We start from the raw sequence: 27,094 nt of genomic DNA, 5'->3' as shown, positions 1-27,094 counted from the left end.
GGCCACTCTCCCATATGATGTGCCCACCAAGGCTTCAGTTGGACCATGTTGGACTTCACCAAACAACCACCAGCTCCCTCTGAAAGACAACTGGATCCACTTGTCTCCTGGGGTAAGCCCAACCGCTCTGCTGAGGAGCTGGCACCAGAGAATTGGCAACTCATCAAATATACAATGGTGACCTGCTTTAAAAAACTTTACATTCAAAAGGTATTTTATAAATATTGCAAATAAATAAATAAATAAATTGACTCTTCAATTTGGACACTTGAGACCCTCAACTAGCCAAGATTTCTACTGACTGGACAATATGAACTTGTTAACATTAATGCCAGTACATAGGTGGAAAGCATCCCCTAATAATTTTGTTTTGCTTTAGTGGTTATCTAAATAGGGTTTTTGTTAAATGAAAGTTATTTTGAGATTTCCTTCTTGCCAGGTGGTTGAAAGGAATGTTAAACGTTCCATGTAACAAAGGATAGAAACTTAATGAACCTTCCTTTGCACTATGACATTAATTTCAGAACATTGTTAGAATGTTTTGCAAATCCACATGGAAGCAATATGCTTTTTATTTTATTTTTTGAGAATTTGTTTGATTTTTTTAATACAATCAAAAGTATTTATTCAACAAACGTGTTGTGAGTTTATCATTCACTAATACAAATTGAATTCCTAATCCCTTATTTTCTCCAGCCATTGATAAAATAAGTCCCAAGTTTGAAAATATTCTGTTTCTTCTTTTTCTTTCAACCTCAGAGTATGTCTGTCCATTTCCGCACAATTTAGCATTTTTTTTAAATTATTTCTTCCTCTGGTGGTATTTCTTCATTTTTCCAATATTGTGTGAATATGATTCTTGCCGCTGTTGTCACATATAAAATCAAGTATATACTTTGTTTGTTAAGGTTTTCTGGCATTATACCTAATAAAAAAAGTTCAGGTTTAAAATCTACATGTTTTCCCAACATTTTTCTAGCCAAGTATGTATTTTTGTACAATATCTCTTTGCTTTAACACATATCCACAGTATATGGTAATAAGTACCTGACTTGTGATTACATTTCCAACATCTATCTGGCATATTTTTAAACATTTTTGCTAGTCTTGCTGTGGCAAGTGCCATCTATAAAACATTTTATGTAAGTTTTCCTTGTAAGAGGTTGACATTGTCAATTTATAATTTATTTCCCACAAGTTTTGCCATTTCTCTAAGTCTGTATTGTATTCAAAATTCTTTGCCCATGTTATCGTTGTTTCTTTTACTTGTTCATTTTCCATTTTCAAATTTAATAAAAAGTACACATTTTCTTAATTTCTCATCAGAGGTTAATAATATGTGATCAAACAAGGTCTGCTCTTTATAAAATCCGTACAATTTAAAATCTTTATCATATCTCACTTGCATTTGTAAATATGCCCACCATGATAGATCAATACCCTGATTTTCCATCTCTTGTTTAGATTGTAAATTCCCTTCAGAGTTTAGAATATATGTCCATATTTTCTCAAGACTGACTAAATTTGGATATACAAATGCTTCCATTATTGAAAGCCATCCTGGAATTTTCAAGTATATATTACATTTTATTTTTTCCCATGTTAGTAATAATGCATTTCTAATATAGTGGTTTTGAAAATATTTACGAATTTCATTTTCCCCATACCATAGGAAAGCGTGCCAACCGAGTTGTAAGTCATGTCCCTCCAAATACAACAACCTTTTATTTCTAAGAGTTGTCCATTCTTTTACCCATGTTAGTACTGATACTATGCTATTTCTAGCAAGCATACTGTAATTGACAGCTCACTGTGGACTGAAGTCTATCTATAAGTTTTAGTGTTTATCTGTGTTTGTCATGGAGCCTGATTTATTTGTAACCTAAATTATGTGGTTAGGCCTTTGAGAAACAGGCATATAGTTATTTTTTCCTTTATTACCCAGATATGATCCTTTCTGCCAATTACATTATTTTTTGAATGGAACAGCAATGGTTGAACATAGTATAAATATTCAGTTATTACCATAAATATTAATTTGGGGAATATTCTCATTTATTTAATAAATATTTTTATCATCCATCTCATTCAATGTAAATAAATTTGCTTTATGTTCCAAAATCAATAAATTATAAAGTTCCTGCCATTTTTTTATTACAATCTGTATAAACAAATGATATAATCTTATATTTTGTCATTTGGGTTAATTTACAACAAGCAACATAAGCATTTTCTCTGAAACTTAAATGGAGTCTAAAAAGCACCAGGTTCCTTAATTTGGATGCTAATTGATCAAATATCACAAAGAGCCAGAGTATTTTGAACTGACTTATGTGGCAAATCAGTAACCACTGAATGAATTATTAGTGTTGCATAGCTAAATCTGCTTTTTGGGACCATTAGAATTTCCAACTCACCTTCAGCCCTGTGTTGAATGTGTTGCAGTAATTTAGATATAAGGTAGCATGAGTCAGTTGTCAGGGTTTTTAGTCCAAAAAGATCTACAACTAGATACCAATTGGAGCTGAATTGGCATGGAGAAGAAATATGTGTATGGGGGGAGGGGAAGAGTGAGAGAGGGTCAGTGACAAAAGTCAAAATAGTTCTGTGCTAGGTAAAGCAATAATACTCAAGAGGATCTTGGATTTGGGTATGAGCTTTTATTTACTTATACTTTTAGAAGTTGTTTTTTTTTACAGATTATATATCTTTTTGTTAGTTTTCTCACTATATTTGTCAAAAATTTCAAGAGTATTCTCTCTAAGGGACTACAAAAAAAGGAGTTTGGAGACCATATGCAATATATGCCACTTGCTTCCATTTTAAATAACGTTAAAGAATTAACATGGAGGCATTGTCCTTGCTGATCTCTAGGGTCAGAAAATCATAAAATCATGTTTGTTATAACCAGAACTGAATTCACCAAAATTATGTCTCATCCAGAAATAACTGAATTGGTCACAAACTACATAAACCTTAATCAATGTAATAGAAAGGTTCTAAAAAATAGATTACATTGAGATATGGCTCCTGCTTGAGCCAAAAGTAATTACTGTCAGATCTTTATTTATCAGACCATTAATACATAAACTCAGTGGGGTAACAGACATGGCAGATGGCATTTTTGTTACCTAGAAGTTGTCTGAAATATAATTAAAGACAGCAGATGGGCTAGAATTAGAAATGGGATAAATAATGTGCAAGGAGTATAATTTTATTTATTATGTGTGTTGCCCTGTTCTTTCAGTTCTGTCAACAATTTGTCCAATGTTGTTGTCTAAATCAGAGATCAATAGTTTTTACTTTGCCAAACATCCAAGTCAGATTTAATAAGGGGAAATTTAAGTCGACTTGAATTAGAATTGAATCAGTGAAAAGGGAGACAGTGTCAACTAATACCCCAACCACACCACATTTTTTTAATTAAAAAAGTATATAAACGTTATATAAAAGAGAAAATGGGCATTTGAGAGATAAAAAAATTCTCACTCCCAATTTTTCATAAAATATTATAAAAAAGAGATATTTTGCTGTAACAGTTCTATTCTACCTAATAAAGAACCAAAGAACTCAATACGTTTATAGCCCAGAAATGGACTATCTTTAAATAGTCAACAGCAGGGTTCCTGCTAAGCAGTCCCAGCCTACTGACCAACCCTGCCTCCCTGGCAACTTTGCCCAGAAAGCCTGGTATCACTTCATGAAGTGCTCAGTGCCCTAGTCTTGCTAGACAGCACCCTCAGCCCTGATAATGTGGCAGAGTGCAGAAAATGATATGGAGGGCCACATGTTTGAAACCACTGGTTTAAGACTTGCTTAATATTTCTTCAGTGTTACTATTACCGTTACATGAACAGTAATCAAGAACAAAGAAAGAAACAGCAATTGCAGCAGCTACACACTTCACAAAAAAGATCTAAAGAAAATATGAAAAACAGAAATGTGGAACATTTTGCAATGAGTAAAACTCATTTTTAAATAATGTTTAATAATTTGAAATGGTTTTCTCTGCACATATGGTTAGGCACCTTAAATTGTACTAAAGTTTATAATTTGTATTTATTTATATGTATAAGCTACATCTGTTTGCTATGACAAGTGAGTCTATTCAAATTTTAAAAACCTTACTGACCTCATTTGTCTGGGAACATATTTTCTCTATACTTTTTATGTGCTTTCTGTTTCAAAAGCTTATCAACCCTTTAGGTAATTGGTTTCATTATGACATTGCTCTATTAAGTTTATTTTCTTCCTGTTAGCTTGAGCTCTTTTGATCTGTGGTTTCCTACACCAAGATCTGCTTACATCAGGGTCAGGAAATCTAGTTTTGGTCCTAATTTACCAAAATAGGGGTATGGAGTCTCCTGCGAGACCATGGAGCTGCTCTATTACAAATCACATTACTGGCCTGTTCCTATTATTTCTATTCAACTTGCTCCTGTTTTCTTTTTCTTAGGATTTGTACTAACCACAATCCCCTTATATTCTAACCACAATCCCCTGATTATATTTAATCAACTATTTCAGTCAAAGGACCACAGTGAGTTCTCTGCACAACTATACATGGCATAGGATATTATTTATTTAATCCATATATTCTACATCTCTTATATAAAAAATCAATAATACTATAAACAAGAGTTCCCAGATGATATTGCTTAACTTCAGGAAGCCCAGTTGATATTGAGTCTCAACATAGCTAGCTGTTCATGGATCTAATGTCAACCTGTAGGAAAACAAAACTCTCAAATCATTCAGGACCAGTCCAGTAATGAAAAATTTAGGGAGGGGGGGTCCTTCAAATTTGTTACGTAAATCTGTGTACTGAAAGAAACTAAGGAATAGGAAAAGAAAATGTAGGACAAATAGCTGGTAAGTATTTTTTTTTCATTTTTTAAAAATATTTCTTATCCTTCCCACCTAGGTACCAGCCACAAGATAAAGAAATATTACAGCATCAAAATTTTTGAAAAATGTTTGATATCATAACTGAGTTTGTTTCTTTTTAAAAATGGATTTCTTATTTTAAACAATGAAGACAAACCACAATGAGCATTCTTCGTTAAGCAAAAATATTCCTAATAAAGTTTCTGTTCTTATAGTGAGAACTAAGATATAAGTGATGCTTCCAAAGATCAGAAGCAATGTCAAAAGTCTTACATGTATTAACTAGTGGTGCCATCTGCTGGATCAAAAGATGTTTCTTCATACTTTAGAAAAAGCTGTAGAGAGGGATCCAGCCAAAATAATGCAGAATGCTGTTAAGAGCAGCAGATAGTTTTTCAGTCCCTGCATAGGCATTTTGGGATGGAAAAGGGGCAACAAGAAGAGAAATAGCATTATTTTGTAGAACTGGAAAACAGTATTAGCACATTTGCCAATCAACACATTTCTGGTACAGATGTACATGCACTAGAATACCTTTTATAAGATTATTAGTGGAAAGATTATTATTGCCAACTTTTTTAAAATGGCATACACATTTTAGGGCCATATTTAACTTCTGAAGCTGCACTTCTAAAAGTAATAGGTGGAAATAGGACTTAAATTAAATTTTAATTAATTTCATATACATTTAAAGGAGATTAAATGTAAGCCTCTTAATCCAACTATTTTTCAGGCATGACTATAATTTTTCCCATGTGTCATGTTCAAAATAACAAATGTCTCGCTTATCAACATAAATTTTGGGCTCAATTGTGGTTGTAAGTCGAGGACTACCTGTACTAATGCTCTAGAGCAGTGGTGGCGAACCTATAGCACGCATGCCAGAGGCGGCACTCAGTGCCCTCTCTGTGTACACACGTGCCGTTGCCCCAGCCTTGCCTCCTCCCGTGACCCCGTCACCAGCAGCCCCCTGGAGGAGAGTCACCCCCGAGCGTGGCCCATGCAGAGCAGTGCAGCCAAGGACATGGCAGCGAGGCAACGTAGACAAGACTCTGCCCTCACACTCCATCACGCACAGTTGATGCTGCGGGGCACGGGCAGAGGGGATGGCCGCAATGGTGCTGCTGGGCTGCCTGGGTGATCTGTGGCGGTCCCTGGAGGCAGTGAGTGGCGCTGCGGGCAGGTGGGGAGGGGGACGGGCAGGAGGTGGAGTGGGGGCGGGGCCAGTTTTTGGGCACTTGGTTTCTAAAAGGTTCGCCATCACTGCTCTAGAGAAAATGGAAGAAATAGACATGCAACCCAATTATCTAATTTACTGTGCCCATTTATTAAAAACACACCAAATGTCACAGGGAAAGATTAAGGTACTGTGTGGAGAACAATATTGCTTTCATTTGTTGTTCATACCTTTATTTCTTTAAACACCAGCACTCCCCACACTGCGGCTATAAAACCAGGAGCCTAGAAGGCAAATTTGATGAACAGTATCTATGAATATACCTTTTATTCATGCTTTTGTTATATTTTTATCTATGACAAAATATTTGCTTCAGTCTTGCTACCACTAAAATGCAATCATTTGGTAAATGGTTGTACATGTTTAAGACAGGACAAAAAAAAAAAAAAAAACAGAAGAAAATACCGGTTTAGGAAACAGAAAGAATGGTAAAAAAGATTTTGGATTATGATTATCTAAAATGTTATTATTGGCCTCTGATTATATCTTGTATTTTAAACTAGCTATATTATGCTAGGGCTATGCTGATATTGTGTCTCAACTAAAAACAGAAAAAAGCAATCACTAAACAGAATGGAGAGAAAAGAGAAATGCTCAGGTGAAAAAATAAAATGAGGTGATGACCAACATCAAAGGATAGGTGAGAGAAGACCAAGCTGTAGTTTCCTCCCTTTCTGAATTCTGAATAACAGCCTTCTTCTAAGTTAGCATTATATTAACTAAATATTTAATGGTCTAAAATTGATAATGTAATAAGCTGGTTCTGTTGTTTATAACTGATTTCATCTATATATTTCTGCAGCTGCACCAAGACTACATTAGAAATTCCTGAAAAACAAACAGTTGTAGTAAAGTGATGATAAAGAACATATAACAGAAATGGTACTGGTCAGATTCTAGAAGAGAAAGGTATCTTTCTACTCAAGTTTGTGGCAAAACCAGTTTGAAAAAAAAAAACTAAGTTCTTGCTATATAGTCGTGATAAACATATACTTGGGGCATTTCTTTGCTGTTTTTATTGCTGACAAAACTGGAAAAAAACAAACTAAACAAATACGAGCATCAAAAATCAAAAAACTCATTTCCAAGTTATTCAATTTCTTTTCTGCTAACAGCATGACCTCAATTTTGTTCTGAACTTAAGATTAGATTAGAATCATAATATATAGAAAATAGAAAAAAAGTCAACAGGTTAGCCCAAACATTAACTAATCTTCAAATCCCTCTGTTAACCAAGTGCTATTGTATTTAACATGTAGAAAGTCCAAAAATGGTTTCTATCACTTATAAAGATGTCTAGTCCATTGTCTCTAATCAAAGCAGTGAATTTTGCCATCTCTGCTTCCGTCAATTTTAAAATCCATTCTTCAACAGTCAGCATCTCTTTTCCTATTTTTATTGTCACTGTTATGTATTGGTAGAATGAGTACTACCACCAAGTTTTAAAATTACTTGCATACGTGGGGAATGATCAACATTCTTATTACTTCCCTCCACGGTGTCATGTACTTGGAGAAGAGGTGGGAGAAAAAAAGGAAAAGTCCTGATCATAATTATAACACAGAGTCTGTCAAGTGCATCAGTTGTGAATGTTGACCCTTGTTGGGTCATGGGAGGGTAGGAATGCTTGACTTTCCCTCTCTATAATGACTTTGAAATCAAACAGAATTATCTGGTGGGCCTGATAATTGTAGCACTACAGCAAGACTCTACAGACAGAAATGTTACAGAAGGAAATCTGACGCTTTCGGTTTTGACAGATTTTGTGGGTAGCACTAAGTTTTGAAATCCTGAGCTTGGGAACTCTCCCTTCCAGGCTTCATTGACCCTATCCTAGAGTTAAAAAATAAATAAATAAAGAAATACCTATGGATTTTACTCCACTCGTCATTGCTGACTATAGGGGGAGGTGCTCATCTCCTTTTCAAGGCCATTGAGCCAGCGCTGTCCAAAGACATTTCTGTGATCATATGGTTAACATGATGTCGTGGAGTGCTTTTACCTTCCCATTGTAGTGGTACCTATTTATCTGCTTGCATTTGCATGCTTTTGAACTGTTATGTTAGCAGGAGCTGAGGCGAGGATGGGAGCTCTCCCTGTCGCATGGCACTCAGGTCTCAAATCTGGGCTGCTGGCTTTCCAGTCAACAAGCCCAGTGTCTTAAATGCTGAGCCACTGCGCTGCTCCTGCCCTAGAGATAAACCACAACAGAAACATCCAGGACGTTCCCAACACTTATGTCTGTCCTAGCAATGTCAGATAGGAGAACCATGAAAAAAATAGGAATGCTCACTCTATTTTGAACTTTCTTGATTAATTCATCAATTGGAGCCAACTGTCTTGCATAAGCAGACCCATTTGCATAAGCAGAGCCAGATGAAAGTCAATTTAAAATCTGAGATCAAATAATATTCTCCCAAGGAATAACATAGCATATAATTCATTGCATAGGAAGAAAGCTTGAACATAAAAGAGATCCTTCAGTAAATGCTCTTGTCCCATTTATTAAACAAGCAATTTCTCTGATACTTACAGCAGTGATTATTGGGAAGCTCACAACAGCACTGAGATAGTGGTTTGCTATAAACCAGCAGCAATTGGCTATTGCCCATAATGTTCCAGAAATAAATCCTGACAAAAGGTAAGAAAAAAGATTACTATAGTATTACATCCTGGAGCACTCCTGAATATTTTTGCCAGCATGCCAAGTCATGGCTGTTCCAATATCTTTGGGATTTCCTTCCTTGATTTCTTTTCCTTATTATTCGTAGGAGGGAAGATGATATTTCTGCAGATTCTGAGCTTTCTCTGTTCACCCAAATATCCTCTCTCAAATCAATGTTATCTGGAGAAAGAATTTGTTCTTTATATATACAAAATTTAAGCTAAAAAAGCTACATAAGGCTGGAGGGCAATTCCAAAAATAAAGAAGCAGTTCATGTTGAATCTTTTTTTTTTCAAACAAATTTTATTGGTTTTTTAATTTTTACATGAGAGTGCTCAGGAAAACACCATGGTGAAGGAGAAATTAGTCGTCCAAAAACAAAGTCATACATACGTAAATACATTAAAAATTTCCCTCTCTACTTCCCTCACATAATATAAGGAATTTAGTTTAATCTATTTCTTCATAAAATTCAATCAGTCCAAACAATCATCATCCTGCTTTAAGCTTCACTAATTTCGATTAACATATTCAAATTCATTTTAAGTAAACATATTAATAAGACTTCAGATATCCCTTCTACAACATACATAGTATTCCAACAATAACATTCTAGTATTTTCACATATATTCCATTTTTTAATTTAATAGATCATTGGTTAATATCCTTTCTTCTCTTATCGTAAATCTCTCTAGTTCTTCTATTACAAAGTAATTTTTTAAATAAACAGAATAAAAAATAAAGAAACATCTCAGCCCGTTAAATAAAATTTAAATCTCAACCAAAATAGTTATCATGTCTAAGACAAACATATCATTACACAAATTATCATCTTACTAATTTCGCATAGTCAGTTAATTATCAAATAATCAGTCCGAATCTCTAAAGCCTTTTTGATCCAATAAATGAAAATTTAAATCACATTTTTAAATCTAACTCTGGCTTTTTTTCTGTGCCAAGCTGGTGTCCATGATGCCGCATCTATGTCATCAAATCTCCATATTTTAATACTGGTATTTATCCACAAGTCATTCTGATCAAATTTCTCCTCCCCATCTTCCAATGTCATGTAGGTAATATAGTCAATTTTGTTCCATATTATGGTTACAGCTTGATTATCCAAGTTGTCATAACTTTCAATAGATCGCACCTGGAAGTCAGTTCCTGTTGGTTTTAAAAGTAAGAGTGTTTCAGTTGAAGATATTCTGTGATCTTCAAAATTCTCCATAGTTTGTACATAAACTTGTGAGATATCCTCTTCTGTAGTAATTAGTTGATTTGTAGAGTGGTCGATTAAAGTCTCAGTCTGGGATTTTGGGTCCAAAGTTTTTCTACGATTCAATTAGTCAATAGGTTCTTTTTCCATCTCATTAAATTGTGTACACTGTTGTTTATTGGCTTCTCCTTGGCCTATAGGTTGATCTTTTAAAATTTGAGGCTCAGTTTGTGGTTCTGCAAAATGATCTTTAATTTTTCTCCATGATTTCACATACTCTGTAGCTTCCAATATTTTTTCCAGTATAACCTCATAGTCAAGCTGTGGGTAAGATTCTTCCATTTCCATAGTGAAATAGTCTTTTAATCTTTTAGTAAAAGCTATATTTATTAAAAGTCAATAAACATCCACCTTCACAGTTTCTAAATCACAAAGTCAACCCACAGCTATTTCCAAGCCTTTATCTTCTTTTATTATTACATTACAATTGCAGTAACACTTTCACCACAAGATATCCTCAGTGAGCTTAGAAACTTTTTTCTTTCCAAGTTAAAAGCTTTTATCTCATTTTGAGAACGAAACAGAAAGAGGCAGGAAGAAGCAAATATCTCTGATATAGTAAGTAGAATAATACTCTATAATACAGTGGTTCTCAACGTTTGTGTGACGGCGACCCCCGTCACACAAACGTTCTGTGCATGCGCGACACCGCGCACATGGGGGCGGCGGCGCCCCCATGGGCGGCACGCATGCGCAGCGGCGCCCCCATGCGCGGCACGCATGCGCGGCGGCGCCCCCATGCGCGGCACGCATGCGCGGCGGCGCCCCTTGAGGGGAAAAAATGGCGGATCACCTTCTTTGGCGACCCCCGAAAAATGGTCGATCGACCCCAAATGGGGTCACGACCCATAGGTTGAGAACCGCTGTTATAATACAAGTTTTTCCAGGGGTCCCAAGTATCCAAAAAATTAGAAGTCCAGTAAATGCTGTTCTGTAGTTTTATTCAAAGTAGTTCCGGTTTTGCGGCAACTGCGGTCGTATGAAAAGACTTGTCTCTCCACCGGCCGATTTTCCTTCGCTGGTAGACCCCGAAGGGGGTTGAAAATCGCCCTGGAGGGGCAACCACCGAGGCTTGCTGGTGACTGCGGGAAGGCGGCAGCCTCGCCCACTGCCCCAGCTGACTCCTTAGGGCCAATGGAGTAAAGATCGTCCTACAAGATAGCCGATCATCTAGCTGCACCAGCCAAAGTCAAAAGAACAACTAAGCGTGAAGAAACCACTGCAGAGAAATCTGGGTGACATTTTTTTCCCCCTCTTACCCCCAAATATTTTTTCTGCAAAAAGCCTTTGGATGGCTTCCCTACCCTAAGAAAGTGGCGTTCATCTGTTTGGGGAAAAATATTTTGAATAAAACTACAGAACAGCAGTTCATGTTGAATCTTAAGATCATATGTAAAATATAGTACAGAATTGTGGCTTTCATGTATTTATATGCATGATTTAGCTCTGATTCTTGAAATAAACTTGTATTAGTCTTCTAATCAAGTGAAATAAAAGCTTTTCCTGTTTTCTATGTTTCCTAATGATTGACATTAGAATATGCAAGAATCAATATTTCTGAAGGTCTAGCTCCAGCAGACTGAGCTAAAGGGATTTATTTTTCTACTTAATATCTTTCCTTTGTAAACACTGAGCAAGCACACTACATTAATTTAAGAATATTGGTATTTGATCTCAAAAGACACTAGAATCATGCCCAGGATAGCAGGCCTCATTAAAAGGTACTTATTGACAAGATATATATTCCAAATAGATTATAAATCTGAATAAGTCTTTGCTTTTGCTTGAAAATTATACCTGGTATTATAGCTGCAGGATAAACCTTAGGGTTATTTTTCATTGCTGCACAGTAGATCAGAAAGTAGACGGTACTTGTAAGGAAGATACCACTGAAGTGAGCAAATACATAATCTAAATCTGAAATAAATATCAAAAGATATACAATATATGAATATATGTTTAAGACATATATTCAGGAACTTCACCAATGTTATTCATTGATGTGATTACTTAGGCAAGGTCACATGTTGCAATCATTCACTGTTTATTAACTGGGAGATTTTTGTTCTAATTAATCAACATTTTCATATCTCTAACAAAAATAAGCCAAGTGTAAATAGAAGACCCATAAAGGTTAGGAACACCCTGGACCACAAGAGTTATATAGCAGTGCCCACTGATTAAAAATAATGTCCCATTCCTATTATTACAACCTTTTCAGAAAACTGTGAAGCAAAGAAATTCTAGCAGCAAAAATTATAGCCTTCAGTGAGTTGCCTCTGGAAAATGGGACCTACTGATAGTTATAGATGCTAAAGACAATTAAACAATAGAAACATTACAGAAAAATATGTATCCTCCCAACTGTCTCTCTTTTTAACTTTTTCTTTAATTTTTTTAAAGTTTTTTAAAATATTGAATAATATTTTAAGACAATGCATTCATACACTGAAGTCATTTTATTTTTAAAATTATATCTTAAAATTGCTGCATAAGAATGTTCACTTCTTTTGCTGAGGATGAGTAGTACTTGCAAACACTATTGTTTCAGAGAGCACTGTGATTTTCACTATAGAGGGGAAAAAAAGTCTAATGTCTCTTTTGCATAGGATAGTGGATCTCTCTCTCTCCTCCGCTAGACTGGCAAGGTTTTAGAGGACAGAAAATACAATGGAACTGGCAGCCATCTATTGAGATCTGAGACAGAGATTGCCCAGAGTGCTAAGGAGAGGGCAAGTCTCAAGATTTTGGATCCCCTCTTCCTGACCATGTTAGTCTGCCCCTAAAATCCACAAAACAAACAAACACACATAAAGAGAATACTGTACACGTGGCCTTCAGTATCCTTACTTTCACGAGCCATACTTTCTTGTATCCAGAGTTATAAAATATATATTGAATGCAAAATCTACAATAAACAGCTTCATTTTCCCACAATTTTTGATGTAATGCCTACAATTTGCAGACTGGCTTTTTACTTATAAAGTACTTTTCATGGTCTCTGTTTCCACAGTCTAGTTATTTGGAGCTGCTTGGCTTGAAGAGAACCTCAGTAAATAACAAGGGCAATCTCTCTCTTTTTTAATTTAATCAGTATGTTATACTATATTTTATTTAAATCAGCATATTTTGTTAAGCTGTATGTAGCAATAAATTCTTACTAATGTGATATTTTGGGGCAAATCATCCAAATGGCTATACTTTTAAATCTATTAATAAAAAGAGTTTTAAATGTAAGGCAATTTTAGGATCAGGCCAAATAATATATATTCATTTTTCTAAAGTAAGCAATTGATTTTAGGACAAGAAACTCTGCTAAAAGTAGCATGAGGAATGTAAAAAGAAACATATGTAAAATTTTTCCCTCCCTTCCTTATACCATAAATTGCCACAGTTCTCTTCTAGGATATATGACTTTCAGAAGAAGTCATCTGCTTTTACCAAATTGACTGGCTCCTATATATATAGTCCCATTTCTTCTGCCGTGGTCCTTGATGTAAAACACAGGTATAAAACTAGAGCCGTAGAATATCCCAGCTATCATAGCCAGAAAGCAGCCTCTGGCAGGAAAAGAAAGACAGAAATATTTTAAGTTGACTTAAGTCACAACATTAATTGCACATGAAAACAACACTGCTGGAGAAGAGCCACTGATTTTCAGAAATTATTATCTATGAGGAAACAGCAAAAGTTCTTGACTGCAACCAACTATTTAGCTTACCAACTCTTTTGTCTAACAGCTATCACATAACGCAAGAGAGGGAATAAGATGGGAGAGAAAGATGCCCTGAACTTACACCATTCTCTTTCCCAATGGAGAAAGGTTGTCCACCCAAGATACATCACTCCTGTTTTCGACTCTGTACTCAGAAGTGTTGATAGACTGTTGATGAAAATCAAAACATTTAATTTTTTTAAGATTTCCAAAAGCATTTGAATGCATGTAAACTTGGACTCAGTCTACACATGACAGACAGAACTTTGCCTAAGGGAATTAAGTGGTACAATAAAAATTATTTTGTTTTGAAAATCCAGATCATCCCATTTTCCTGCTTCTTGAAGACTTTATATCACCATTTATAATAATTAGGCAAATTATACATTCTTTTGTAACATTTCATTTCTAGTTGCAAATCAATGCACATCTTTCTAATATGAGGGGACATGAATTAAACTGTTAATATGTTTTTTTTGTAAAAAAAAGAAGTTGGTTGTACATTAATGGAAGAAAGAACTGTCCCACTTGTTTCCAAATAGTTGCAGGTAAATTCTATTAACACATTCACTGACATTATACTGACATTATACAGTTGTAACATAAGAGCTGTGGCAGTGCAGTGGTTAGAATGCAGTATTGCAGGGTAAATTCTGCTCACTGCCAGCTCAGATTGACTCAGCCTTCCAACCGTTCAAGGTTGATAAAATGAGGACTTAGATTATTGGGGGCAATATGCTGATTCTGTAAATCGCTGAGAGAGAGATGGCTGTAAAGCACTATGAAATGGTATATAAGTCTAAGTGCTATTGCTATTGTGTATCCCTAAATACAACCATTTGGAACTCTTTTTCTTTTTCTGATGCTGTTCATTGATATCCATAGCCACTCTTGTTCAGCCCAACTGTAATGATATGATATAAACCCAATTAATATGTACTATCAATCCTTTCCATTCTGGAATTGTAGTATTGACTTCCACACCTCTTCTACAAATAGTGCTAGAGTTCCTATTATGCTTGCCAATCAAATGAAAGCATAGTGTACTGGCAGGTACCAGAATATTCTTGCAGCAAAAAGATGTTGAGAACACAGAATTGGCTATTCTCAATTTTGGCCACGTATCCTAATAAGACTTTTCTAAAATCAGCAGTGCAACAACTTCAACCATTATAAATCTGTAGAGATTATGGTTCCAAACCCTATTCAATCATAAAGCTCCCTGGATGATATTGGGCCACTTATTATTTTTCAGCATTGATTATTTCACATAACTGTTGGAAGTATAAAGCAAGAAAGAGGAAAAGAATATAAAGTTTGGGGAAAAAATTTGCTTGGCTTGGTTTGGGGCCTCATAGACATCCTGCCATCAAGGAAGAAGGAGGGGAAGATGGAAGGGGGAGAAGGATGAAAGAACAATAAAGCTTTGTGTGTACATGATAGAAACTGGGAGGGGTGATGACAGATGATAAGGACCAGAGCAGCCAGATCATATTTGTATCAGCATCTCACAGCGAGGCACCTTGAAAAAATATGTGGATTACCCCCAAACATTTGAGTTCTCAAAACATCTTGGCAAGCTCCGGTTGACTGGAAACAGACTGGTCCCAGGGGATGGGCTGGGGATAAACCTACACCTTATTTTTGAATCCAGAGAGCGCGGTAATTTCAGAGCTGGCTTGACTTTACTGCAACCATCACTCTTAGTAAAAGAACCCTTTGCTTTAACCAAATGGAGTTGAAAGTTTTTCTTTCTTAAGGGATCAGATTGGGGCAGGTCTGACAAAAGCTGTGATACTAATATTTATTTTAACACAATTAATATAATGCTAATTTATTATGATTTTCAATGCTGTCTGCTTTCCACATCCTTTTTTTTTTTAGTTATGGAAAGAAATTCTATATTCTTGAAGCTTAATAGAAATTAGAGGACAAGGTAATCACCTGTCAAATAACCAACAGAACAGATTCTTTCAAAGATTAGGCCAGCTGTTAGGCATGTTCCCACTTTATGCACATAGTTATTCAGCCTTTAATAAATATGTAATCTAACTTTTTAAAACTCCTGTTTGAGTAGATCTACAATAGTGAAAATCGGCAGTCAAACAGATTCCTCCAAGGAAAAAGAAGGTTTGCACCTTATAGGATTTATCACAAAGCTTTGGACAGCAAGTGGGTGGAATAAAACCTCATATTAATGATGTTTCATAACAAAGGCATACATTTTCTGGGTGACATCCAATGTCATATGATGGTACTTTTACATCGTTTTAAAGTTTTGCTGATTAAGGAATCTTGGGAGCTAAAGTCTACTTATCTTAAAATAGTTGATGTTGAATATCTTTGAAGTCAAGGACACTATCTGGGCTAATTCTGCTGCTGAAACAAACTTTATTTTAGGGAAAAATCTAGTTGATAGTTTTTAGCCACCATCTTGAAAACTGTAACAATAGCAAAAAGAAACATACCTGTTCTCTTAATAATGGAGCGCTTTCTGAAGATGAAGAGTTTTGAACTTCACTTTTTATGAAAAGAAATATGATGGAGCTGCAAAGAGATAACATCAATAGTCATCCATATAGGTAGTATATGTTTGAGGTAACTGGTGTTTTTCTCTTGACTTGCTATGATATATTATTCTTTACTATCTAATCAAAAGCATATTTACACATTTTCTGAACATTAGTAATTTTAAACAATCCAATATTTATTTTCTTGGAACACATATAGGGAATTTAGTGAAATATCCTTTCCAGTAACACATGCTTAGATTGTAGCTTAGATCACAAGAATAAATAGATATACTTTGATTCACCTGATTTGGAATGATTACTTACAGATATTTTAAAATCAAAGTGCTGTAATAATTAAGAGAATGATAATGTTTTCAAAAACCTAAGTACTGAAAGTGCTGCTCCGATGTAATTCAGAACTGGTTTTCTGACTTCTTCTGGGTCAATTCCAAACCAACCAAATCTATGAAAGGTTGATTAAAACATGTATTATTTTCTCCAAGTTTCACAATGACTTTTTAGCTATAGAAATGAAATTAGCACAGGAAAAGAATAAGAAAAAAAGGATATAGTTACAAATAATCAGTAATAACTCTTACATAAATACATATTTTTGTATATACATATTTTATATGAATACATACTCTTCTCTATGTAATAGCTGCTTGTAATGAATTGTGCATGAGGATTTATATTCTCTTGCTCAGAAGATTAGATTTTTAAATTTTAGTGTACTGGTTATATTTGAATGTAATTATTCTGTATTTATTTGCTCCTATGGCTCGAATACGTTATAGACCTTTTTTGGCAGATTATGTCTTTTCCCAATCTCCCATCATTAAATTGGATAAGTTTAGTGAGAACATGTAGAAATGCTAATAGACATTAAGCATTTAGTAAATGACAGTCTGTTAGAGGCAATTATGTTTGTATTGTAGAAGAGCTTTAAAATGCTAAAAAGTTTAGATCAGAGATTGCAACATTGACTCCTTGAATGTTGTTGAACTCTAGTACTCACATTGCACCATAACTGCAGCTTGATTATACAGATTATATAGATATACAAATAAATGATTTCTGATGTTGAACATATCATTCAGCAATTTCTAGAGGTCCACATAAGATAACCTTTATTGTTATTTTTTTTTTTACTGTGGGCACAACGGCACACATCAAAAAAATGAAATTTAGTTTCCCACTCTCAAAGTGAAACACATACATGACACACACCTAAACATACTATATACAACATATGTATAGACCCACACCCCTACATATACGTAACAAATAAATATATTGTCCATCTTGAATATATAACGGAAGGAGGAAGCTTGAGAGTTCACAAGGTTAATGCTGTATGGAATGAAACTATGGCTGAATCTGGATGTTCTGTTATGGATATCACGAAGCCTCCTCCCAGAAGGTAACAAGGAAAACAGATTGTGAAGAGGATGTGTAGTGTCCCAGTGTTGCTGCTCAAGCAACACTTCTGTGCTATGTCCTGGATGGGAGGGCTAATGCTATTTGGAAGATATTACAAAAATTAAAATTCTTCTAAGATATAAACATATAATTGCCTCTACAGACTGACATTTATTAAATGCTTAATGCCTATTAGCATTTCTACATGCTTTATGTTATGGAGAACTTATCCAAGGGGGGGGGACCAGAGGAGAATGAATCTTCCAAAAGAGTCTATAACTTCTTGAAGCCACCAATGAGCAAATAGATATTTCTAAATCTATTCTTGTGAGCAAGAGAATATAATCCTCTTGTACAATTCATTACAAACCGGTATGATATAAGGTAGCACCCCCCACAACCTTTGGGCACCAGGGACCGGTTCCATGGAGAAAGTTTTTTCTGCAGGGGTTGTGGTTTTGTGTGCTGGCTGCATATAGCAGATGGGGCTTGTTTTTGTGTCCTGATTGCTGGCATCCCATGGACTGGTGGGGGTTGGGGATCTCTGATATAAAGAAGAAAAAAATCTTTCTCCAAGAAGTTTATTTTTGATCTTTGATTAAATGATACAAATACATGGATGGCTCCCAGAGTAAATGTTAAGTATGCAGCATGTTTACCTTGAACTTGCCCAGCCAGTTAGCAAGTTAAAAGAAGCCCAGATTAAAAGGCCAAGGCCTAACCCAATGGTTTTAACAACTGGAACAACTGTTATATTACCTACACAGAAGAATGAAACCCATTGATTAGACATAAGACGTAATACCTATATTTTCATAATTATAATGAGCTACAATGATTACCATCACCACTTTTAATGCATATTATGTTTTGATGGGTAATTGTATGAATATTGGGTATGCATAACTCTTTCATATTCAAATGCAGATTACAGTAACTTTATTTCTATGCTCATCAGCTATGCATTGTACTGACTACAATGAAATGAAGCATAATTCACAAATATTACACATTCTAATCCTACATGTGAGGGAAGACACTGAACAATCAAGGAAACTATATAAAGCAACTCTCCTCATATATTTTAATATACTCAGACACCCTCACTACATGGTAGGCAGGACACATCAAATGAGAGATTTTAGGCTGACCCCATTATATTATCATATCTAAGTGTTTTGTTAAGATGATTAAAGATGACTAAGATGATTAAAGGCTTGGAGACTAAAACATATGAAGAACAGTTGCAGGACTTGGGTTTGACTAGTCTAGAGAAAAGGAGGACTAGGGCAGACATGTCAAACTCGCGACGTCATGAGACGTTGCGCAATGTATCGGGCCGTTTTGCCATTGCTGGCAGTGGGGTGGGCACGGCTTCCAAATGACACGTCTGGCCCATAGACTGGCAGTTTGACACCCCTGGACTAGGGGGACATGATAGCAGTATTCAAATATTGAGAGGCTGCCATAAAGAGGAGGGGGTCAATTTATTTTCCAAAACACTAGAGGGCAGGACAAGAAACAATGGATGAAAACTAATCAAGGAGAGAAGCAACCTGGAATTAAGGAGAAACTTCCTAACAGTGAGAAAAGTTAACTAGTGGAACAGCTTGCCTTCAGTTGTTATGGATGCTTCATCACTGGAGGTTTTTAAGAAGAGACTAGACAGTCACTTGTCTGAAATGGTATAGGATCTCCTGCTTGAGCAGGGGGCTTGACTAGAAGACCTCCAAGGTCCCTTCCAGCTCTATCCTGATTCTGTTCACCTTTAAAATGTAACTTGCATTTTCTAGTATGGAAAATTAATGACAATCTTTTTCTAACTTACTATATTAATGTCATTACTGCATTATTCTTTCTGAAGAACCTCAGAATGTCATATAAACAATTTCTAATAAAAACAAATACATATAACCATTAAAAAAATAAATCCCCATAAAATGAGACCATAAAACATTAAAAACATTTAGGTTTCAGAACACTTGTTACCCTGCAAATGCCCAGATGAGTCCAATTGTAGTGCTGCTATTGCAAATCACCAATTTTCAGTGAGGAAAAATAATGACATAACAATTGATTCCTAATCATAAATAATCACAAAGTTTGTCCTAACTCAGATTACAACTCAGTATGTTGTCAAGCTTAGATTTTGTATATTTTACTGCACTCCTGTAAATTGTGCAAATTATGATAGAACTTTCTCTAATAAATTTGATGGAGGATAATTTCAATATTACCTGTAGCCCATAAAAAGCCCCCAACCATAGCAAGAGGCCAAAACTTTGGGCTGTTCTGAATCAGGTTAACAATTAAAGAAACAATCCAGATAGCAGCACAAAGAATCCACTGGAAGAACATTCCTACAATAAAAGAACAAAAATTATAAATTATCAGTACAGTTAATATTGATTAAACATATGTGATGTCATGAAATGTTTACAAATGAAACTGCAGCAATGAATAAAAGGGCATGTTAGCTACTGTTTAGCCTCACCCTTTAAGGGTGAGTAAAAATCATTTTTTTTTTTAAGTCTTGGTGATAAAGACAAATAAAAAAAGAGATCCTCAAAATGAAAAAAGTAAAAAGAATGGTAAAGAGGAGGCAGTAAACTAAGAAGCTATACCCTGAGAATATGCAGAGATGCCCTAACGCAGATATGTCAAACACAAGGCCCTGGGGCCAGATGAGGCCCACAAAGTGGTTTCATTTGGCCCGCAAAGTCATCCTGGAAACAGTGAGGGAATGACCCCCACTGCCTTGGCCCTGGCCCAGGCTGGCTGGGAGGGAACCAATGTACAATTTTGTGGTGGCCATCTATGCTGAAATGCATTGAGTCTTAGCTCCACAAGGCCGTCTGGAAGCAGTGAGGAACCAGCCACTGTCGTGTCGGCCCCACCCCCTGGGTGCATGCTGGAGAGGTGTCACCTTTTGTGAGGAATGAAGAAATACACCATTGCTTGGAAGTGGTCAGCATATGGCCCTCACCTACTTCACATATCTGGCTTGATGGGCTCCGGGGAAGGGGTTTCTGCAGGCAGCGGGGCACTCTCCTCACAGCGCCAAGAGCTGAGCTGGGTGGAGCGAATCTGATGAGAAGTGCAATGCTGCCTAGCTCCCAGCCTGCCCAGTTTCAGCAGGCAGCAAGGTGCAAACCTGGCGAGCTTTGCACCGCCTGGCTCAACCTCTTGGCACTGTGAGGACAGTGCCCTGCCACTTGCTGAGACCAGGCAGGCTGGGGGCTGGGCAGCATCACGCTTCTTTTCGAATTTGTGCTGCCTGGCTCAGCCGCTCGGCGCTATGAGGAGAGGGCCTTGCTGCCTGCTGAAACCAGACAGGCTGGGGGCTGGGCAGCATTGCACAGGTAACGTTGACTCTCACGCTGCTCATGGCATCCCCTCCCCCAGAGCCCACCAAGCCAGATATGTGAAGTAGGTGAGGGCGATATGCTGGCCACACCTCCCCAGCTGTATTTCTTGCCTATTTTTCTCCCTCCCTCATCTCAAATATTTTCCCACCACTCTGTACTTAGGAAAGAAGGAAAGAAGGAAAGGAGAGGGAGGATCTGAAGGAAGTCCTGCCTTAGTCCTGCCCTGCTGTCCTTTCACCATCCCCTTGCCCCCTCCTCCTGGCCTATCCTGGGGGTCTCCCATCCCATTGGTAAGGAAGCTTTGGATACAAAGCTGGGTCTCCTCTCATGGAGAGGGAATGGGCCTCCCTCTGACTTTGCCCTCGTACCCATCATGAACAACCTGGCTAAGGAGCAGCAGCCTTCAGGAGGAGGTAAGTGCAGCTGGGCACCCCCTTGGGGAAGTGGGTTGGGCTTGGTGCCATGGGTGCTTGAGGGCCAGGCTGGGCATTTGACCTCTGCTGCCCAGGGCACCGGGCAGCCTGCACCACCATCCAGCCCACCCCCACAAGGCCTGAGAGGAACAGTGGCTTCTCCAGTGGACCATGCCTTGGCACTTGCCATGGTCCCACCCCCTTCTGCCAGAGACCCTCAGGTCTGTCCCACTCCTGCCCAGGCCCACACAGGCACCATTGATGCGAACGATGTAGAGCTGGCCACACCCACCCAGTAGGCCACACCCACTCCATCCACACCCACCCAGTAGGCTGCACCCACCCTGGTCGCACCCACCCGGCCCCCCGAGGGCAACCGCAATGCTGATGCGGCCCTCAATGAAATTGAGTTTGACACCCCTGCCCTAATGAGATCAAAAAGAATATAGGAAAAGTAATGTAAGGTGAAGAAGTAAAACCATTGAAGCAAGAGGTCATCTGATCAAGCTATATATTAAATACTCAAAATTTGTTAAGCTGGCTTCTTGTATTCTGAAGATCCAAAATATGTGCCCTACCTAGATACTGCTGAACATCATCAGCATATCCTTTTTCTCCAAAAGTCTACAATAAGTAGCACCCTTGAGGATAAATAGCAGTTGGCGTAGGGAGACAAGCTAGGAGCACATTTCTAAGTGAAGACCCCACAGCAATTTTTCATTCAAAATAAAAGTGGCTGATCATAAGCATTGTTTAAAAATAATAAGATTAATATAACATACAACTTGGTCATTCAACAAATATCCTTTTTACAAAAGCTTGAAATAGAACTGAATTGAAATAGAAGATACTTTGTTCCTTTATCTAGGGAAGTGTTTCTCAACATTGACAATTTTAAGGCATGTGGACTTCAACTCCCAGAATTCCACAGCCACCGGGCCCACCCCATTGCTGGCAATGGGAAAAAAGTCACAATATGTCACGACACGTCATGTGACGTCGCAAGTTTGACACCCGTGTTCTAGACATTTATCTAGATCCTATGCACTAGGCAACAAAATACAAGAAATATCAACTACTCATTTGCTTTAAAGGGCAGTTATCCTTGTTTCAATTTTTTTCCCTAAAAAAAATTATTAGGTTAGGGCAAATTATTTGATAAGGTCATGACAAAACCAAAATTTAATTGTATTTAAATTAAACACAAACAATAAGAGCTATATACTTACAAAGACACATTTCATAAAGTTTCTTTTATGTTAAAATATAAATTTTATAGTATATTTGGACTTCTGGTAATGAAATGCTTCAGCCCAAAAGTATCTTTTATTTGCCCTTTCATGGATAGATATCAGCTATAATTGTTCAAAGGGACTCTTTAAGTGAAATGCATGATAACAGCAATTTTGTTTTACCATCCCCTGTGTCAAACTTCTTCACCGGTACAAAGTTTGATCCAAATAAGACAACAGCAACTGCTGAAGAAATAAAGCCAATGGTCAGATCTGTTGTATTACTGCTGACAGAGTGGGGGATCCCTTGCCAGCTCTCCATCTGCTTTTAGTGCCTGACTTGACCTCTGTAAAGAATTCTCTGGATTCCTTTTCTTCAGGCAGCACTAGGAGGAGAAAATCATTGAATAAACGACACATCACAATATTTACAAAATCCTCATACTATTATTACAATATGATTCTCCCCTTCATTCTGATTTGTTACAATTATAGCTTTTAGGTAAAATTAAAGTAGTAATTCAAAACAAAGATTTTATTTATTTATTTATTTAATTTATATGCTGCCCATTTCACTGTTAAGCAACTCTGGGTGGCTTACAACAATATAAAAGCGTAATATAAAACAATGAAAGCATTAAAAACATTCAGCATTAAGAATCAAAACATATTGCAACCAATTTTGGTCACCATACTACAAAAAAGATGTTGAGACCTTGGAAAAAGTTCAGAAAAGAGCAACTAAGATGATTAAAGGCCTGGAGACTAAAACATATGAAGAACGGCTGTAGGACTTGGATTTGGCTAGTCTAAAGAAAAGAAGAAATAGGGGTGACATGATAGCAGTATTCCAGTATTTGAGAGGCTGCCACAAAGAAAAAGGGATCAAATTATTATCCAAAACACCAGAGGGCAGGACAAGAAACAATGGTTGGAAACTGATCAAAGAGAGAAGCAAACTGGAATTAAGGAGAAAGTTCCTAACAGTGAGGACAATTAAGCAGTGGAACAGCTTGCCTTCAGAAATCATGAGCACTCCATCACTGGAGATTTTTAAGAAGAGACTGGACAGTCACTTGTCTGAGATGTTATAGGTTTTCCTGCTTGAGCAGGGGGCTGGACTAGAAGAGCTCTAAGGTTCTATTCTATTCTAATTCTAATTCTATTCTAATTTTATTCAGAATTAGATAAAAGGGATCAATGCATAAATGGTACAGAGGTGGGATCTTCTAATCTATTAACCACTGTCAAAGTGAGATAATCCCCTTGGGGCCTCAAACCAATTGGCCAAGCCAGATATTCAGGCCCTTTTGGAAGGCCAGTAGGGTGGGGGAAGACTTCAACTTGAGGGGGCACAATGTTATCTTCTGGACTCCACCAGCCAAAGTTCTTTGTTGAGATATAAGATAAAATTAGTAGTAAAGTAGTAAAGATAATCTGTAAAAATGGATCACCACCAGTAAAAACACTTACAAAAGCAATAGAAAACTAATCTTGAAGACTATGTCACGTTATAGAGGGGAAAATGGGACTAGGCCCTTGAGTTCTGTTCATGATTTTGGTGCATTTAGTGGCTTTACACTGAAGTTCACACATTATTTTATCATTGCAAAATGATGCCCATCCGTATTCAGCTGTTTATATGTAAGCTTTGCCTGTGGCTAGAAATTCCAGTAATGTGAAATCCTCAGTTATGTGTTGATAGTGATGGTACTGGTAAATAGGAAACCAGATTCTGATGCTATTCATCTCATTCTGGAATTCAGCTGCACTTTTCTGAAAGTATAAATCTAGTCTCAGACACTCCTTGATCTTCAGCTGTCTGTGCATCCCCAGGATGCGGCAACAAGGCCGATATCCAGGGCTTTTTTTGTCATAGAACGCCCAGAACGGAATTCTGGCATTTTGGGGGATGGAACCTTGTAGGGTAGGCAAGGGGGTTGTATAACATGTGTGAGTTCCGTCACCTTTTTTTTTCTTTTTTTACAAAAAAATGCATTGCCTATAGTATAGCTGCTTTGACCATTCCTACATTGGCCAGACTGAATATAACTTGCTTATCTGACTAGTGTATTGAGATTTAATGTGACCACTTAAACATCATCTGGAAGTTTCAATTGTTGCTAAATGTGACAGACGGACCACCAGTGATTCATTTAGCAACTATGGCAAAGAAAGGTTGTAAAATGGGGCAAAATTCACTTAACAAATGTTTTGCTTAGAAATTTTGAGATCAGTTGAGGTTATACATGGAGCACTACCTATATTATGGATTTCTGTTTTGGCATCAGTGTATCAAAGATGTTACCTAGCCTGCTAAAGAAACATTTACAGGAAAACAACCAAGCTCAGAGAACACCAAGAACCCAGCAGCTTTTCCTTTATTTCTTGTAACCCAGCTTGAGTGCCCCTTGAGCAAAACAGCAAGAATAAACTGTAAAAATAAACAAAAGTTGTAGCAAATGCAGATGCAATTGCAGAGAACATGCAAATACAAGGCTTAGGGTGGGTGAACTATTTCTCCACTGTGATTTTTACACAATAGTAGTCTTCTGAGTGTTACTCTGAGTTTTCATAATTACTCTCAACATAACTCTGTAAATAAATTTTCAGGAAAAGGGGGCTGGGTTTTCTAACAAGACTCAAAAGGATGTGAATCTTATTCAAAACACTGACCTGAATCTATTATCTCAAAGTATGAGTTGTCCATTTAATTTTCTACAATTCTTTGCCCTTACTTTCTTTTAAAGCATTCTGCACAAGACATTGGTTATTCACCAGAAGGTATTATCTGGTGCCTTCTGGGAAGGAAAGGACTCTCCCACAGAAATTCATTTTGACTCCAGGAACAATTGTGGCTGAACTACAAACCTCAGCATCTCTCATCATTAGGATATTGCCAATACAGGATGAACTTATTCCACCTTTCCTGGAGCCAGGACTCTAACCCACAGGACTAGAGTGCAGCGTGCAGAATACCTAGTCAGCTTGTTCTGTGGGCAATGCTGGTATATATCATTCCAGCACATTTGGAAAGCGCAAGGTCGGAACCAACTAGCTAGCCTATCCAAAAACTTTGCTATTTGAATAATATTACAATCGACTTTGCATTGTCTTTACTCGTTTAATCTTTCCTTCCCTTCTGTTTTCTGACAATTTACAAAACTTAAGCCACAAAGACCACCACTGCAATTCTTCTTTTGCTTTTAGTAGAAAGGCAAACGTTACCTTTAGTAACATTGATGTTACTTTCAAGCCAGCTTCTCGGCTCCTGCTTCCTGCTTCGATTATTTCAAGCGTCAACAGCTGTAAGGAACAAGGAGCTCCGCCCAGTTCTCACATGATGCATCCCCACAGATCAGATCCCAACTGCCAAAGTTCAGAAGACCACGGCATGGCAGGAAATGGCTGAGGGTTTGCTGTAACTATTTGCTGCCATTTCCCGGTCATTTGGATTTTTGCAGCCCAGATCTAATAGGCAGGTAGCGAAACACTGCGTATCTTAAAAATCGCGTTCTTTGCCTGGGTCTCGTTTCTGCAAATGATTTTGTTCAAACCGTAAATAATATGCGGGAAGGAGACCCCGAACACAAAGGACTTCGGCACTCCCAGCGGCGCACCCACAAACAGCTAAACTCTCGCGGCAATTCTTAAAGCTAGGACCCCGCGAGATTAGAGAAGAAGTTTTTGTTTAACGTAGCTTTTCGCAATATTACTGGTTGGTTAAAGGGAGTAGTATTAAATTTAGGCTGCCAAGGTGGAGTAGTTATGTGGCTTTCTTAGAAGAGCACGCAGCGTTAGACAGCGGCAGAAAGAAAAAGTAGAAATCCTGTACTATTTTTAAAGACTTAAAGATTAAAAAAATTAAAAGACTTCAAAGATTTTTGCGAGTATGTATGTTCGCAATGCACATCATGGCACAATCCAGCTGGTCGCATTTTAGCACAGTGCGTCGTGTGAAATCTGCCCGTGCTATCTGCTTGCTAACACTAGGATTGTGTTCTGGATTTTAAATGACCAGCAGCCATGTGGTGCCTTATTGAAATGAAGACATTAGCCGCTTTGTGTTTGCTACAGCTTTTTAGCACTGAAAAAAATTGCATGGCAATGCACAAAAAAGAGGATAACTGTTTCCTCTCTCATCAGCTGTGGATGAGACAAAAGCTGATCATGACCGCATTTCCTCTAAAACCAGTTATTGAGGTGTCTTCAAGCCATGCTTAACAGGACATAAGAATTTGTCCCAGTAGGTCGCTGAACAACATTTTTGGGAGATGCTCTAGTCTGTATTAGATCACTAGTTTTGTGGTGGAAAACTCTAGACACAAGAAAGGAAAAAGTTCAATTTTTCACCCTCTGCCACCA

The 27,094-nt window shown here is 37.2% G+C and overlaps 1 protein-coding gene across 6 annotated transcripts; it reads right to left on the bottom strand.

Moving 5' to 3' along the window:
- Positions 1-837: 837 nt before the first annotated feature.
- TMEM144 (transmembrane protein 144) lies at positions 838-26,364 on the bottom strand. 6 transcript variants are annotated; one of them, XM_039322825.1, is made up of 13 exons: positions 25,958-26,362; positions 22,913-23,115; positions 19,954-20,076; positions 18,376-18,475; positions 16,677-16,757; positions 16,250-16,328; positions 13,864-13,949; positions 13,508-13,626; positions 11,864-11,983; positions 8,658-8,755; positions 6,295-6,348; positions 5,161-5,289; positions 838-865 (listed from the first exon to the last, which is right to left on the bottom strand). In XM_039322825.1, exons 2-12 carry the CDS (start codon positions 23,049-23,051, stop codon positions 5,206-5,208), a joined length of 1,083 nt encoding a protein of 360 aa, XP_039178759.1. In that variant the 5' UTR covers positions 23,052-23,115; positions 25,958-26,362; the 3' UTR covers positions 838-865; positions 5,161-5,205. The 6 variants fall into 6 exon arrangements, with proteins under 6 accessions (XP_039178759.1, XP_039178758.1, XP_039178761.1 ...); XM_039322824.1 differs by having other exon boundaries at positions 863-925; XM_039322826.1 differs by lacking the exon at positions 838-865 and adding an exon at positions 2,651-4,726.
- Between the last annotated feature and the right edge of the window lie 730 nt (positions 26,365-27,094).

This window comes from Crotalus tigris, unplaced genomic scaffold, assembly GCF_016545835.1.
Source record: "Crotalus tigris isolate CLP2741 ecotype Arizona unplaced genomic scaffold, ASM1654583v1 scf7180000024133.156889, whole genome shotgun sequence".
Lineage (NCBI taxonomy): Eukaryota > Metazoa > Chordata > Lepidosauria > Squamata > Viperidae > Crotalus > Crotalus tigris.
The sequence above is the reverse complement of the archived record's forward strand: the minus strand, read 5'-3'. Positions and strand labels throughout refer to the sequence as shown.

Excerpts from the sequence above, each read along its gene's own strand:
- TMEM144 (XM_039322823.1), bottom strand. The coding sequence starts at position 23,051 with ATGGAGAGCTGGCAAGGGATCCCCCACTCTGTCAGCAGTAATACAACA. Across the intron at positions 20,077-22,912 it reads GAAGTTTGACACAGGGGATG|GAATGTTCTTCCAGTGGATT; the intron begins GTAAAACAAAAT and ends CTTTTATTGTAG. Across the intron at positions 9,955-11,863 it reads TCCTGCAGCTATAATACCAG|GAACTGACTTCCAGGTGCGA; the intron begins GTATAATTTTCA and ends TAAAACCAACAG.